Source organism: Myotis davidii, unplaced genomic scaffold (assembly GCF_000327345.1).
Source record: "Myotis davidii unplaced genomic scaffold, ASM32734v1 scaffold30, whole genome shotgun sequence".
Taxonomy (NCBI): Eukaryota; Metazoa; Chordata; class Mammalia; order Chiroptera; family Vespertilionidae; genus Myotis; species Myotis davidii.
Window position 1 is genome coordinate 29,516 of NW_006282874.1, and position 11,149 is coordinate 40,664.

The 11,149-nt window shown below is 49.6% G+C and overlaps 1 protein-coding gene across 9 annotated transcripts in view; it reads left to right on the top strand.

The window, feature by feature from the left end:
* Positions 1–11,149, top strand: part of PTK2 (protein tyrosine kinase 2) — a 100,459-nt gene that overhangs the window by 3,456 nt on the left and 85,854 nt on the right. For 5 of the 9 annotated variants that reach the window (XM_015561474.1, XM_015561483.1, XM_006753253.2 and 2 more), the window contains exons 1-3: positions 2,701–2,744; positions 3,050–3,342; positions 4,213–4,520. The exons of 1 other annotated variant lie outside the window; for it this stretch is intronic. In XM_015561474.1, coding sequence (XP_015416960.1) covers positions 4,421–4,520 — 100 coding nt within the window. In that variant the 5' untranslated portion in view covers positions 2,701–2,744; positions 3,050–3,342; positions 4,213–4,420. Of the gene's footprint in view, positions 1–2,699; positions 2,745–3,049; positions 3,343–4,212; positions 4,521–11,149 lie in introns of those variants that run through there. 3 more of the 9 variants (XM_015561465.1, XM_015561468.1, XM_015561471.1) reach the window with 1 other exon arrangement.

Below are 11,149 nucleotides of genomic sequence, written 5' to 3' on the forward strand. Positions count from 1 at the left end.
GAGTGCAGGGTTTGGTGAACATGGGTGTTGCGTAGGCCCCTGAGAGCAGCTCGCCTGTCTCATGCCCTTTCTGTGGTGCGTCTCTCCTTTCTTTCTCTGTCCCTGTGGTCCTTCCTGGTTCAGTTGCTCCATAGGCCCAGCAGGGCCTTCTTCCTGACGCGCTCTGGAGACCTGGTAGCAAGCGAGGTCGGCGACACTGCAGGTGGTGGGCTAAGTGTGTGGTCTGGTCTGGCTGGGGTCTGAGTGCTGGAGCCTGTCTAGCTCTGCCACTGACCAGTTAGCTGTGTATTGGGTGTGCCCTTCATGACTCGGTTCCTCCTTCCCTTCCCATGCCACGTGGGCTACAGCATCATGGACCTCATTGGCTGTTGCGAGTGCTCATTGAGAAAATAGGCGAAGAACACAGACTGTGGAGCTGGCTGCCCATGGGGAGTCCCACCCAGCTTTGCTACTTAGAAGCTCTGTGACCTTGAACAAGAAGCTTAGCTCTCTGCTTCAGTTTCTTCATCTGTGAATCAGGGCAATAGAATCTACCTTGTGGGATTGGCTGTTAATAACTAAATGAGTCAGTATTTTGAAAATACTTAGAACAGGGCCTGGCATGCAGTAAACATGAGCTGGGTGTCGTCATTATGTCGTCCTTGTCCTCTTACTTGCGTTATCAGTGTGGCTGTTAGACAACTTGTGACTGACTCTAGTTGCTGCTCAGTAGTGATAGCTATTGTCATCGTCCTCCTCCTAAGCGTGGACAGACGGGTTCAGGAGAGTCAGTATTCACTCAGTGATTCTCGTGCTGGGTTCTGGGCCATGCTTCAGGGTTCTGGAACTAATCCCTGTGGAAACCGAAGGAGGGCTGCACTTAAATTTGGGGGCAGTCAAAGTTATGTGTGGGTTTTCTTTTTTTAGAGAAAGTGGGAGGGAGATAGAGAAACATCTTTGTGAGAGAGACATCAACTGATTGCCTCCTGCATACACCCCGACTAAGGCTGGGGATTGAACCTGCAACCCAGGTATGTGCCCTTGACCGGGAATCAAACCCATGACCCTTTGGTGCACAGGCTGATGTTCTAACCATTGGGTGGACTGGCCAGGAGTATGTGTGGATTTTTGACTCTGCAGGGTTGGTAGCCCTAACCTCGTGCTGTTCAAGGGTTCTGCTGATGGATGCTTTGCGCCAGGAGACAGAGATGTCAGGATGACTAAGGTTTGCGTCTGAGTATCTTTCTTGTAAAGAAAAGTCTTTTAATTAAGACCTGTTAAGTAGGACTTAGCAGAGTTGCTTTTAACTATACTGATACTATAAAGAGTTTGTTTTTAAAATTATAGAATTTTGCCCTAGCTGGTTAGGCTCAGTGGATAGAGCGTCAGCCTGTGGACTGAAGGGTCCCAGGTTCGATTCCAGTCAAGGGCACTTACCTCAGTTGCAGGATTCTTCCTGGTCCAGACCCTGGTCCTGGCGTGTGCAGGAGGCAGTCAGTCGATGTGTCTCTCTCACATTGATGTTTCTCTCCCCCTCACACTCTCTCTAAAAATCAATGGAAAAATACCCTCGAGTGAGGATTAAAAAAAAAAATTATAGAACTTTTAATGAATGATGACCTTTATAAATTAGTGTATAGAATTCATAAGTCAGAAAGCATGAAGGACTGCTTACTTTTTTTGCTTATGTTGCCATTAACTGTAGGCTATTCCAGTTCTTTTCAAGATGTCACTGGCTGGGGAATTTAAAAGCATAAGTTCTCAATATTTAGCAAGAAGAACATACGAGTGATGATACACCACCAAGCTGCCTGGTGCCCTGGGCATTGTTTAGCTCTTTGGCCATGGGCAAGTTGCTCGACCTTTCTGCACCTCAGTTTCCTCTTCTCAGTGATGGGGATGGTCTTACATATAAAAGCACTGGCCCAGGTGAGCCGCTCTGTACTGTGGTGGTGGCACCTGCTTCCTGTCCCCTTTTCTCCCCTCCCATCTCTCTCTCTCTTTCTCTCACTGTCTGCTCTTTTTTTTAGTGACTGATTGGTTCTTAACGTTTGCGTAGCTGCTGCTTCCGTGGGGTCTGCTTCCTGGCCTGGAGGGTTTGTGATGGCTTATCTGCGGCCTCTCTAGGCACTCAGGACTGTGCACATTGGAGGGATATGTGGATATCCCCAAAGCTTGGCGGGGTGGGAGAAAGCTGTCAGAGACCTGGCTTCGTCTCTTCCTCACTCTCCACACTCACTTGCTACATCCTATAAAGCTCCGTGCCCTAACTGGTTTGGCTCCGTGGATAGAGCGTCGGCCTGCGGACTGAGGGGTCCCAGGTTCAATTCCGGTCAAGGGCATGTACCTTGGTTGCGGGCACATCCCCAGTAGGAGGTGTGCAGGAGGCAGCTGATTGATGTTTCTCTCTCATCGATGTTTTTAACTATCCCTCTCCCTTCCGTTCTGTAAAAAAATCAATAAAATATAAAAAAAAAAAAAAAACTCCGCGTCTGCCCCTGGCCCCCTCCACTGCCCTGCCTTCGCCCCAGCCACCGCCCGCTCGCTTGCTTGCGCCAGCCCCTCTCTGCACAGGTGGTGCTTAGTCATGTCCCTCTGGAGGCGTGTGTGTGTGTGTGTGTGTGTGTGTGTGTGTGAAGACCCCTGTCTTCTTGGGTAATGGGTGGGCTCAGTGACCTCTTCCTGGTTGTGTGACCCTGTCTTCACAGATATGCTAGCCCTGCTTTGGCTGAGAAGATGTGAAAATGAGATGTCATCAGCATCTAGTGAGTAGAACGCCCAGGACTAGTAGAGGTAGCTTTAGTTTTCTCTTTTGGGGAGTAGTCCTAGCTCTGAGAGACTTAGAGTCTGCGAGGGCGGTTAGTGCAGTCTCTTACTCTTACTTCATGGTTCAGATGCCCCCCCCCACTCCCCCCCCGCCCCACGTCCTCAGGGGTCTGGTCAGACATCAGACTTGCTACTCCCAGGGCCGCAGTCCTGCTGTCCTGCTCTCCTCGGAAGTGGTGGAAGCTGGGCGCAGTTTCATGGATGTGCATTTATCTGTCTGCTGTCTCTTCTCTTCTTTTTCTAGCTTGCTTGCCTGTGTTTTTCTGGAGCCCCTTTTCTTCCCAGTGTTGCCTGGGGTCAGAGTTCACCTGGTGACTGATGTGTTTTCACTGGGGCACATACAAGGTCACTTGAGCCTCGCTGCTGTTAGGAGCCTGACTGTGAAGCCTGGAGACAAAGCCATCATCGAGAGCAGCGTGTTAGAGATGAGACAGACTGCCCGGGCCCCACGGGACACAGATAGGCCTCCTGTTCGCAGCCTTTGCTCAGCTCCTTTTCACAAGTTAGTGAACGCGTAAAGCCTCAGTCACGTTCACAGTTAAGTAAAGCACTTGATTTTTTTGTTAGTTCGTGGGATTGGCTGCTAACACAGTGACGCGGAAGGCTGCCCTGACCCTGCTGCTGCGGGGGGTGCTCAGGTCGCTGCATTCTGAGATGGCCTTGGCTCAGCTTGGATGCGTGAGTTCGCAGTGTTGCATCTTAAAGACGTTGCTAGTCAGCTTGTTTTCCGTCCTGCTTCTCCAATGTGAGTTTCTTACCTTTTGAAGCTAAGAAAAGCGATCAAGCATTTGGATCCCTTGAGATCCCTCAAAGCTAATTCTAAAGCAAGTTGGCACCCTCAAATTTCTGTTTCTGTATGTTTTCTAGATAGTTTTATACATTTACAAACTTACTATGAAAGTATCAATTTGGAAACATATTTTACCTTAAAAAGATTTGGGCTCCTATGGACATATATTTATTTTACAGCTTGTTTTTTAATGACAATAAGAGTTTTGTTTTCAAAATGATTCTTATTTTATCAAGGTAATTATTTTAACTATAAGGTCAGATTAGACTGGAAAATGCCCAAGGCATGACTTTGAAAGCAGCAGTGGTCTGAGGTGGCCCGTGCAGACATGGGCTGTGCGGGGCTTGATCCGCAGCTCACTCAGTGCTGGGCTCCCGCCTGGCCCTTGTGTCCACAGGCTGCTGGACAAGCTGACGAAGGCTGAGATTAGCATATTAATAAGGGGCTGGCTGCTGGCCTCCCTCCTCCCTCCTCCCTCCTCCCTCCTTCCTCCTTCCTCCTTCCCTCCCTCCTGCCCTGAATGAATCTAGGAACACAGGCCCGTGGGTCACGTTACTGGTGACTGGCTGGTTTCTTTCTGTTCAGTGGCCTAATCTGGCCAGGATGGTCTGTTTCAGATTGCGGAAGCGGGAGGAGACTGTAGCAGAGGCATTCTCCAGCGGCTGCGGGCTGCACAGGAGCAGCACCTCCCGGCTGTGCCTCGAGCTCTGAGAGACAGAGACGGAGCCCGGGAAGCTTGGTCGCGGATGGAAGCACAGGCCGTGGGAGCGCGGACCTGGGACTTTGTGTGCAGACTCCGGGCTTGGTCTGTGTAGCGCTGAGTTGATGTTGCTGGAACTGGCGGGCCGACAGGCCCTGAAGCCAGCAGGGGCCGGCTGTATGGAGAAGAGCGGCTGTAGCCCATTCCCAGTGTGTTGGGCTAAAGGTATACGTAACCTTAAAATCGGTTTGGTTTACATTTTATTTGCATTCACACTTTGCACTAAAACGGTAAAGAGTTTTGTAGAATTTATTTCAAATAGATTTACAGTTAAATTGAAGGGGAAATGAACAGTGATGTGGCGTGAGTTTGCAGCTACTGCAGAGAACCAATTAGATAACTTTTCAAATAGTAAAAGGATTTTTGTGGAAATGCATTTTAAGTGTGTAAACTATCTTTTTTATATGCTCTGTCCGTTGTCTCTTGAAGTTGTATGTTTTATTTTTTATTTTAATCAAGACATCCATATCTGTTCTGTGATGTGGAAATTTTAAAAGAATAATGAGACTAATTTTAACTTAAATAAGACTATAGAAAAAGAAGAGTAGCATAGACTTACTTGTTGTAAAAGTTGGTTACCTTCACGCCCGTAAAGACGTTATATTTATTTAAGTTGACAATCCGTGGTACTGTCAGGTGGGCTGGTCATTAGGGTCAGCAACACTGAATAGACAGCTTTCCATTCTACAGTTGTCAGGGGCTTTATTTATATAAAAATGTAAATAGAAAATGTAGCATGTTTATTATAATATTTAGGGCAATATTTGGGGAGCATGCTTAGAAGTTAAAAATGCCATAAAATCCATGCAGAAATAAGACCAAAACCTTTAGCTGCTTTGCTCAAAGTAGGAGTGAATATTCAGCCTGGAGACAAGTCCTCCGGGAAGCAGTTAATGAAAGTATTCTTATCGTACAGTGTACTATTTCAGCATTATGGGACTGCACTTAGGGAGTGTTGTTACAGGAGGCTCCTGTGCTGGTGAAAAAAAAAAGGTGGGGTCAGAGTGCCACCGGGAGATGGCGCAGCACCAGGCCACAGCGGCATTGTTCAGTTGCTCTCCTTTCTGAGGGGCCTTTCATGTTCTATGAGTTCTTTTCTAGGCTGTAGGGCATCTGACACATATGACACTAGGACTGTTAGAGTAGGGTGCTATCTGAACAAAGCACCTGTCACTTTGTTAAATAATTAGGTATTCAAAGTAAAGATTTTGCCGAGTTAATTCAAGCTCTTGAATGTCAAAGGGCTTTGAGTTTGGGAACTTTTGAAAATTACGTTTGGGAACCTCAGGACTGCCTATTGAGCATGAGCAGTAATGAGTGTTCAGAGGCAGAGTTCTGTGCTTGTGGAACATTTTGGTCTTTTCCTAGACCTGCTGGGGCGCGTTTGCATGGAGCCACCTCCATTGTGTGGTAGCGCCTGTTGGTACTGACCCTTCAGAGTAAGGCTGGCACCTCACTCACCAAGTCTGGGCTGGATCTCAGACCTACGGATCCAGTAGCAATGGGATATGAAATGGTCAGCTACTAGGTTTTTAAAAATTCAAAGTGACTTTAGAAATAGGAACTTTGAAGAGAGATTGCAGTGTTTTTGCTCATCCTAAAGCAGTTGAATTGAAGCAATCTATTTTTTAAAATTATTTTTGCTAACTGACAGAGCAAATGAGTAGAGGCATTTTTAACTGAAATACCATCTTAATAAGAAGTTGGGGTTGGGCAAGAGCTGGAGCTTACGTGTGTAGAGGATGGGAAGAGGGACAGCTTCGGGTCAGAGTCAGTCTCTGTGGGGTAGAACAGGTGTTCGGGCGGAATGGTCCTGCTTTTGGGTCCGTCAGGACGGAGGAGCTTGTCCCCTGCCCCTTCTGGGGGCCGAGCATGGTCCTGCCCAGTGAGCTGCGCAGGCATCGGTGCACCTCCTCCCCGCCGGGCCGTGTCCTCACCAGGACAGGCAGGAAGGGGAGCTTGGCTTCACGCTGGTCAGTTCTTGTTCTGTGATAAAGGCAAAGATGGGCTGGGGCCTAGGAACTGGCTGCACTGGTGTTGTCAAGTATAGAAGCTGCTGCTTTTAGATAAATACAGACCCAAAGCATATACAAGTCTGTTTGCAGCTAGACGTCCAAACCTCACTTCGATTTTATCAGTCACATTAACCTCAAAAAACAGCAGTGTCCCAATTTAGGAGGACGCATAAAATACTTACTAGAACAGGCTAAAAATAGTGGAGCAGACCTATATTGTACTCTGAACTGAAACGAAGGCATCCTGGGAACCCTCTGGGGTCTCCTCGGCCATGCAGTTTGCTGTGCTGTGAGTGTGGTGGGAGGGAGCCCTCTTAGGTCCTGCCCTCGGAAGATCAGATTTTCACATGTTTAAAAGGACTTTGTTCTAACTAGTTCGGCCACATCACAGTCCTAGCTTAAAGAGTTTAATTCGGAGTGTTGAAGAAAATGTCACCTCCACAGGCTGGGCCAGGACTGAATGCAGAAAGCCCTTTGATAATATCAGTATCTGCATTGTTTGTTTCATGTTTTGAAACACTGGGAAGGATTACAGAGGTGCCAGAAAAAAAAGCAGGTGAAAACACAATAAAAAGGAAGGTAGTTTCCTTGGATATGAGGTGAGGAAAGCGGAGGCTGACGGGCTGGAGGAGGAGGGATCTCGGTGAAGAAAGGGCAGCTCTGGTCTGGGAAGAAGTTCGGGGAGCTCTCCAGCCAGGGAAGAGTGAGGAGGGTCCCTGGTGGTTGGTGTTTAGGGTGCAAACGCTGCGAACCTGAGCTCTGCTCATGCCCCCGGCTTCTGTTTCCGGGTGCAAGAGGCCCGGGTGTGGGGCGACTAGAGCAGTCACTTCCCAGGGCAGGTCCCAGCTCCGTACCACTTCCTTTTCAGACTGTCCAGCGATTGTGAGGGCCCACACATTCCATGTGGACTTTGACTTGAGACTTTCACACACACTTTTGTTTAAAATGATGATGAGTGTGGGGGATGTAAATGTTCCTCTTCCTTACATTTACGTCGGCCAGCAGACATGGTGAGATGTGACTGCGTATGGAAACACCGGGAGAGCCGGGCCTGCTCACCAGGTTACCGCCAGCCTGTGTACCTCCGAGGCCTGCTTGGTTAAGTTTTTTTTTTTTAAGAGACAAAGTACTGCTAGAATATCATCTATTAATTTTTTTACTGTAAAAGTCTTACTGTTTTTTTAAAGTAGACTCATTGAGAAGGTAATCCCAGACTGTTGAATATTCTTTGCATTTCATCTTCTACATAAGTTCATGATGGGATGGTATATTGGTGGCATGTTTTCAGTTTTGAAAAATCCGTATTTTTTTATAGGGTAAGGTTTAAGAGGAAATTTTAAAGGACCATGTGTGCTGGACTAGGTTTTGGATTTAATAACACATTTCAAACATACCAGAGGCAATCATAGTGAGAATGGTGGCCTGTGGGTGTCACCGGAAGCTGCTTTTTGGGGCTGGGCTGGGCTTCTGAAGCACTGATGAAGGGGGTGGGCCTGAGGATTTCCGTTGGGAGAGCAGTCCTGTAGTGTGCCCCTTTCCTTGGCCTGGAGAATTCAGGTCACCCTTCTTCAGCGACTGTCGTCATCTGTTGACCGCTACTCTCACCTCACAGGGGAGGTTTTCTACTTGCACTTACAGATAAGGAACCTTCGTAACCAGAGTCTCCTAGTGGTGAGTGGGGGGCCAGGCACAGTTCTTAACGTTATGAAGCGATGTGTTCCCCTCTTTAATCAGATGTTGCTCAGATGGCACTGCTGATACTTCTGAGCTATACCGCTGTCATGGCGTTTCCAGCCTGTTCAGTTCAAGTCTCTGAGGTCGTGTTGGGCTCATTCTTTTAAATGTTTATTCTGCGATTGAGCTGAAGTTTTAGCTGTCTTGTGATCCTAGGGTGTCTTGCCCATAGAAAGTGAATAAATAGCTCAAGGCAGAGATGATTTAGTCTCGATATTCTGAGGATTACACCTCACCAGTGAAAGTCTTCAAAGCCATAACGATTGACATGCATTGTAATAAATTATATTCCCCATTGTGCTTTGCCAACATATACAGTTTTTCCCCTGTTTTTTAAAAATATTTTTTTGTTGATTTCAGAGAGGAAGGTAGAGGTAGCAAGAGATAGAAACATCAATGATGAGAGAGAATCATAGATCAGCTGCCTCCTGCATGCTCTGCACTGGGGATGGAGCCCGCAGCCTGGACATGTGCCCTTGACCAGAATCGAACCCAGGACTCTTCAGTCCGCAGGCTGACACTCTATCCACTGAGCAAAACCAGCCAGGGCAAGTTTTAAAAACTTTACTGTGGAAAACTTCTGGTGAACCATATACTAACCACTAGGATAATGCATCCTGGTCCTCCTCGTGGGGATTGGACGGGATGAGGCACCCTCCCCCTCCTCCTTGGCTTCCGGAACCCTGGAAGGAGGCTTGTGCCCAACCATGGCGGGAGATAGAAACATCATTTTCTGAGGAGCCTGGTCGAGAGCACAGGCCGTTCTCACACTTGGGGGGCTCTAGCTGATGGTCATCGAGCCTCCTTCAGGCCCAGGGTTCCTGTGTTTAAAGACAGCCTCTGCCTTCAAAGCATGAGACCAAAGTAGAGACAACCAGAGAAAGCAAGGATGACACAGCAGGCAGCAGGAAACTAAGAGGAGACAGACAGGCACATCTCAGGGCACGATCTCCAGGAGCCAGGAGCAGAGCACAGACCAGCAGGATTCTTGAAAGTACATCAAGACCACGGCAGTGGGAAGTGGCAGCGCAGAAACCAGCTCGGCCTGGGGAAGCATTGGGAGGTCGTGTGAGAATTCCTCAGAGCCTGGCCTGGAAGGACGAGTGGAGGGGAACAAAGACATGGGGATGGCAGAGGCAAGAGGGCCCAGCATCCAGGCAAGAAGAGCCCAGAGAGGAAAGGGAGAAGCGCCTCCGAGAAATAACGCAGGAACGTGTTCTGGAACCAGAGGACCAGGGTTTCTGGATTGAAGGCTCCCGCGTGTGAAGGCCTGCGGCTGCCTCTCAGGCCGCCTGCCCTCCCGCCAGCCCTGAAGTGGCCTTCCCTCGGCTTTTACAACATGGAGTGCAGCTCCAGCGATAGCTGTCAGTTTCCATTAGTGCTCACACTAAGTTGTCATTAAGTCACGTGTGCGTGCGTGTCCTGAGTTGGCCGGAGCTCTGAAGGGTAGGATTTTGTGCGTACAGATATGTGTGTGTCTATATGAAATTGACCATCCAGACCACGCCTCGGTCCCAGGCCCAGCTAGAAGTGGACTCCCTCAACCTCTGTAGGATTAGTGAGTGTGAGGGGGGTGGCACATCATTTGCCTACAGAGGCATGAACGAATGAATGAGTGAAAAGGTGGGCGGAGCTCTAATAAACTGCAGCTGCTCTTGGCCAAGGACAGTAGAGCGCAGTGACGACTCTGATGGTAGGAGAGTGCTGTCCCTCAGCCGTGTTGTGGCCGTGACAAGTCTCAAAGCAGGACGGAAGCCAGCAAGCCCTGCAGAGCGGGTGTGGTCTCCAGAGCCTGGGCTTCAGGTGCACTGCCTGGCTGGGTGCCCTGCGCCGGTCACGTGGCCACGGACAGTCGCTTCTCTGGTCCCACACCTGGAAGTGGACGTATGTTATTCTGAGGATGAAGTGACTTCGCTCCTAAGTAGGACAGGCCTGGCAGATGCTGCCCAGCGTCAGGGCAGCCCTGTCTGCCCTCCTGAAGGGCGCTTGCCACAGGCTGTTTGGATTTTGCAAAGGGCCTGAGAGAGAGCAGCCCCCCTCCCTCCACCCCCCATCTTTTTCCCAAAGGCACACCGACTTCTCCTGAGGACTACAAAGACTCGGTTTCTCTACGAGGTTCTAGCTTTCATTCAAAGGTTTCAAAGAGCCAAAACCAAAATGTCCCTCATGTGCCCCCACCCTCACCCCCAGCCGAAGACAGATGGGGATGGACGGAGGTTTCCTTCTCTTTCCACAGTCAGTTCCTGAACCCAAGGCTCCTGCTCGCCGCCCTCTTGCCCTCCAGGCATGAAGTGCCTCCTTCATTCTGGCGAGAGTTCAGGCACTGAGGCCCGTGCTGTTCCCCACACTGGATTAATCTCTTACTTCCTGCCCCCCCTCCCCCCGCCCCCCGGCAGACAGTGTCTCCCTCTGTGCTCCTATCTTAGCCTGCAGGGCCCTTCCCTTCGGGAGCAGGCAGCGTCTGGGCCACCTGTGGTCGCCTGGCTCCCGGTGTGTGAGGCCCCTTCGGTTGCGTTAGGCGGCTTTGCTGGCTTTCCCCGCGCGCGTTTCGGTCTTGCCCAGGCTTTCCCTTCGCGCTCACATGCAAGTCCTGTCCCCGTTAGGAAATCCGGTGGTTTCTGTCTTTAGGTTTGGTGTGGTGTGGTTTTCTGTTGTGAGCGTCTGACTCCCCTGCAAGGGGACTGACGAAGCCGGGCTTTGTTCTGCCTGAAGTTGTGTCTCGCTGAAGCCGAGGAAGTGTAGTGACTGCTCACTGGATTGTTACTGTGAACAAGGGTCCTGTGCCCCAGGTCAGCGTTTGCACAGCGGCAGCAAAGTGACCATACCTGCTGTTCCTGCGACACTGTCCCCTCATTGGAGGCCCTGACGAAAAGGGGGCACATTACATCGCTTCTAGAGAACACAGTGGATTTTTGACAGTTGAAATAGGACTCCTGGCCTTTTAAGAGTTTGTATAATAAATATTATGCTACGGTGAATCAGGTCCTGCTCTGGGGGCGGGGCGGGGGCGGGGGGGGGGCGAGGGAATAGTGACTGTCTTGCTGG